Consider the following 3,381-nt stretch of genomic DNA (forward strand, 5'->3'; position numbering starts at 1 on the left):
TTTTAAAAAGTGGACTTTTTGAAATTTGGTGGTCCAGGGGCAGAGACCTGGAGGGGGTTTTGAGAAAAGCCCCAGGAGGCTACGACAAAGTAGCATTTTGAGGGTCTTATATAATGGATTTCTCAAACAAATAATTCGTGAATATTTTATTAAAATTTTCATTAATTTGGGTTTTTTTGGAGCCTGAAGAAGTACAGTAACGTTATTATGTGCTGTACATCTGCAGGCCTACATATTACATTGTTCATATTATAGATCAATCTGCAGTCACCGGAGACGATAAATTTCCAACAAATTTCATATCATATTTTAAATCAACGGCTGGATGTGCTGGTAAATATATAATGCAATGCATCCTATAACATTTTGTGATAATTAGGAATGATTTTGTGAAATAATAAGTTTTAAAAAGTGGACCTTTTGGAATTTGGGTGGGGGTGTGCCCGCACCCTCTGTACCACCCCCCACCCCTGTCTGCGGGCCTGTTCAACTAGACTGGTAGCCATGCCTTAAAGTTTGTGTTCAAACTTATTTCGGTTTCTCCATCCACTCACTTTGTTTTATGTTGTTCATAATTTATCTAGTAGACTTGTATTACTTCGAGATTAAGATATTATTTACTTGATTTGTTGTTACTTAATTTTGTTGTGGAAAAATACAATAAACAAACAAATTTACATATAAAACGTCGCTTGATTGCGTTTGAAAAAAAAAATTACTAGCTTTCTAAATCATGGTTCTCGTTTCCGTATCCCTAAAAAATGTGTTAAAACTTGGATTAAACTCTTTGTCAACATTTAAAATACTTAGAAGTGGAATTTAATTTAAATTATTAAGTGTAAAATTTTCATATAAGGCCTACAAATAATAGACCTATTTTCATTTACTTTTCAAAACCAACACCTGATATAAAACTAACTACGGACCATTGCGCTAAAACCACCCCGCACCTTTGATGTTGTTACTAAGATTCCACCGTAAATCGAAAGTCTAAACGTACGTAAATACCTGTGGTTGTGAGACATGTGCGTATTCCAGCCACTTTTTTGATTGATCAGATTTATTTTAAAGTTTGATTGACACTCCGTCAATCCATTTTGTAGTTGTTCAATATACCGTTCGCCATTCCAATTCGAGATCACATGTAACCTGAAAACATGGGTTGATCTATCTCTCGGTGAGTCGGGGTTCGGTCTTCAATTATCAGGTTAACTTGTTTTAGAGTTACAGTAGTTGTTAGGCGATAGCCTATGAAAGTGGTCTCGAATTAGAGGACCTCGAAAATTAAGGAGTCTTGAATTGGTTGGAGAACTGTCATAGTAATGTGTGATCATTATGATAAATAGAACAGATCATGAATGTGACGTCTCCATCTGTTCTGAAGTTATATAAACTCATTGTAAAATAAAGCAATTGAAATATATGCCTATAGTTGATTCTTCATGATTTTATTCAATTTCAATACAGTGTAATACATCAACAATCTTAAACTCAGTTAAAACTATAAATTTCACAGACTGCAATTTAATCGAATTTATTAATTTAACAATATAGAAGATGCAATTATTTTATTATAATTCTTTTGTCATCCCAGATAAAGCTAGGACGAGTTAAGTAAATATGCGAACGTCAACTAAGCGATGCCGCGCCCTAATAACACATTTATGACTGTATTGGGTTGGGGTCATTCAATAGTGTCTGAAACAGACTTTTCACACCTGCATACGTTTCTTCTCCTGTGGGTTCGATGAATCTCTCGGGCAGGATGAAGCCATATTTACCCTCGTCTCTCAGTTCGATGATGTAAGAGTACTTCGCCTTCAACTCATCGTAGCCCCAATCCTCACTAGCGCCACCAGCAGGATCTGAATAAAATATTCGATGACAAAAATATGAAAATGATAAAATTTTGTCATAATTGAACAGTAAGTTATGTTTATGTGTTTCAGTTTTATGTCCAGTTTGGTTTATGGATTCAAGAATATGAATGAATATGAAAAATCAGGAGTCAACAGTTATCTGTCAATGATTAACTTTTCCCATAATAATAAGATAATATGGTCGACCTTTGTAAGAGAGGTATCACTGCACCTGTAGTGCTGCATTACGTAATTTCTATTAATGCACGGGATTTAAGAGAGGGCTATTCCACATCATTAGGCAATAAAATTATATTATATGTATGTAATTAATATACAAAATATAGGCCTAAATTAAAGGTGCAGCATAGACAAATTATTACGTTTTTAAGATATAATCTGAAATTTCCCACAAAATATATTGAAAATTGAAATCAAAGAGGTTTTTCGGTAGTAGGCCTAGGCCTAGATCTTTAAGTTGTAACATGCGAAAAACTTACACATGTCTCTGGCAGAATTCCCTACAAAGTACTCGGTGCCGAAGAGTGACTTGAGGGCACGCGCAGCGTCGTTTGCCGCATTTAACTGAAAAAATGAAGAAATAATACCTCAGACATTAGCATTGTTAAAGTAAGTTCACACATTTTATCATTGATAGGTATATAAATTATGACATAAATCGAGTTAACATGGTCGGAAGTAAAATAGTAAGGAAAAATAATAATAAATTGGAACCCCTCCTTGGGACATTCCTATTTAGGGGGTACGTTCATACTTAAAAAGGGAGAAATTTACAAAAGAACGAATTTTGGGGGTGCGTTCGAGCCCCGTCTATTAAATTCCGTGTATATGACAGGTAAACGCACGCCTTTACACCACGGGGGGTCCCCGCATTCGAGCACAAACTTATCATGTCTAACCGTGTAAAAAATTACCTCGGAAATACTCGTTTGAGGTCAGCGAGGCAATAGTATATCCCATCATGCTACGCAATATTTACGTTTCTAACCACCTTCACGCACTTGTACTGTACTCCCTGCGCAAATACTTCAGTTTATTGGTGACCTGTGTCGCCGTCAGCTTTCCCCTAAATTTTTCTTTTATCTTTGCAGTTATTTCTTTTTAAATACCGCTGTTTCGGTGGGTGCCGTCCAGTTGTCTTTGTATTCTGTTTTCCCCCCACCCCATGAGAGAAGGTAACGTATCATAGGTTCGGTCCACACAGACATGTTGAAATGATGAAGATGATGCTATAACATTAACAACAGGTCAAATAATGCATTTGTTTTTGTAAAACTGGACAGGCCTATGGTTTTCGCGCGTCGTTGAATTGAATTCATGTTGACCGCCAGACGGTAGAGTCATTAAAACATGATTAATGGTCGCGATAATGGCCTTTGATAGCGATACACGGTTCTATAACCCTAAATTTGGTGGTCAAAATAGGCGAGCGTGTTCCAGATGTTTTTACATCTTACCCCCGTTCGAGCCACGCACGGCATTTAACTTCCGTGTAAATACA

General features: G+C 36.3%; 1 protein-coding gene across 1 annotated transcript in view; it reads right to left on the reverse strand.

The window, feature by feature from the left end:
• Positions 1 to 1,429: 1,429 nt before the first annotated feature.
• Positions 1,430 to 3,381, reverse strand: part of LOC117123104 (carboxypeptidase A2-like) — a 5,214-nt gene continuing 3,262 nt past the window's right edge. Inside the window, exons 5-6 of the mRNA XM_033268937.1 lie at positions 2,360 to 2,444; positions 1,430 to 1,865 (exon numbers count right to left, since the gene is read on the reverse strand). Coding sequence (XP_033124828.1) covers positions 1,663 to 1,865; positions 2,360 to 2,444 — 288 coding nt within the window. The 3' untranslated portion in view covers positions 1,430 to 1,662. The remainder of the gene's footprint in view (positions 1,866 to 2,359; positions 2,445 to 3,381) is intronic.

Source organism: Anneissia japonica, unplaced genomic scaffold (assembly GCF_011630105.1).
Source record: "Anneissia japonica isolate Jap-2015-1 unplaced genomic scaffold, ASM1163010v1 scaffold11402_len470986_cov188, whole genome shotgun sequence".
Classification (NCBI taxonomy): Eukaryota; Metazoa; Echinodermata; class Crinoidea; order Comatulida; family Comatulidae; genus Anneissia; species Anneissia japonica.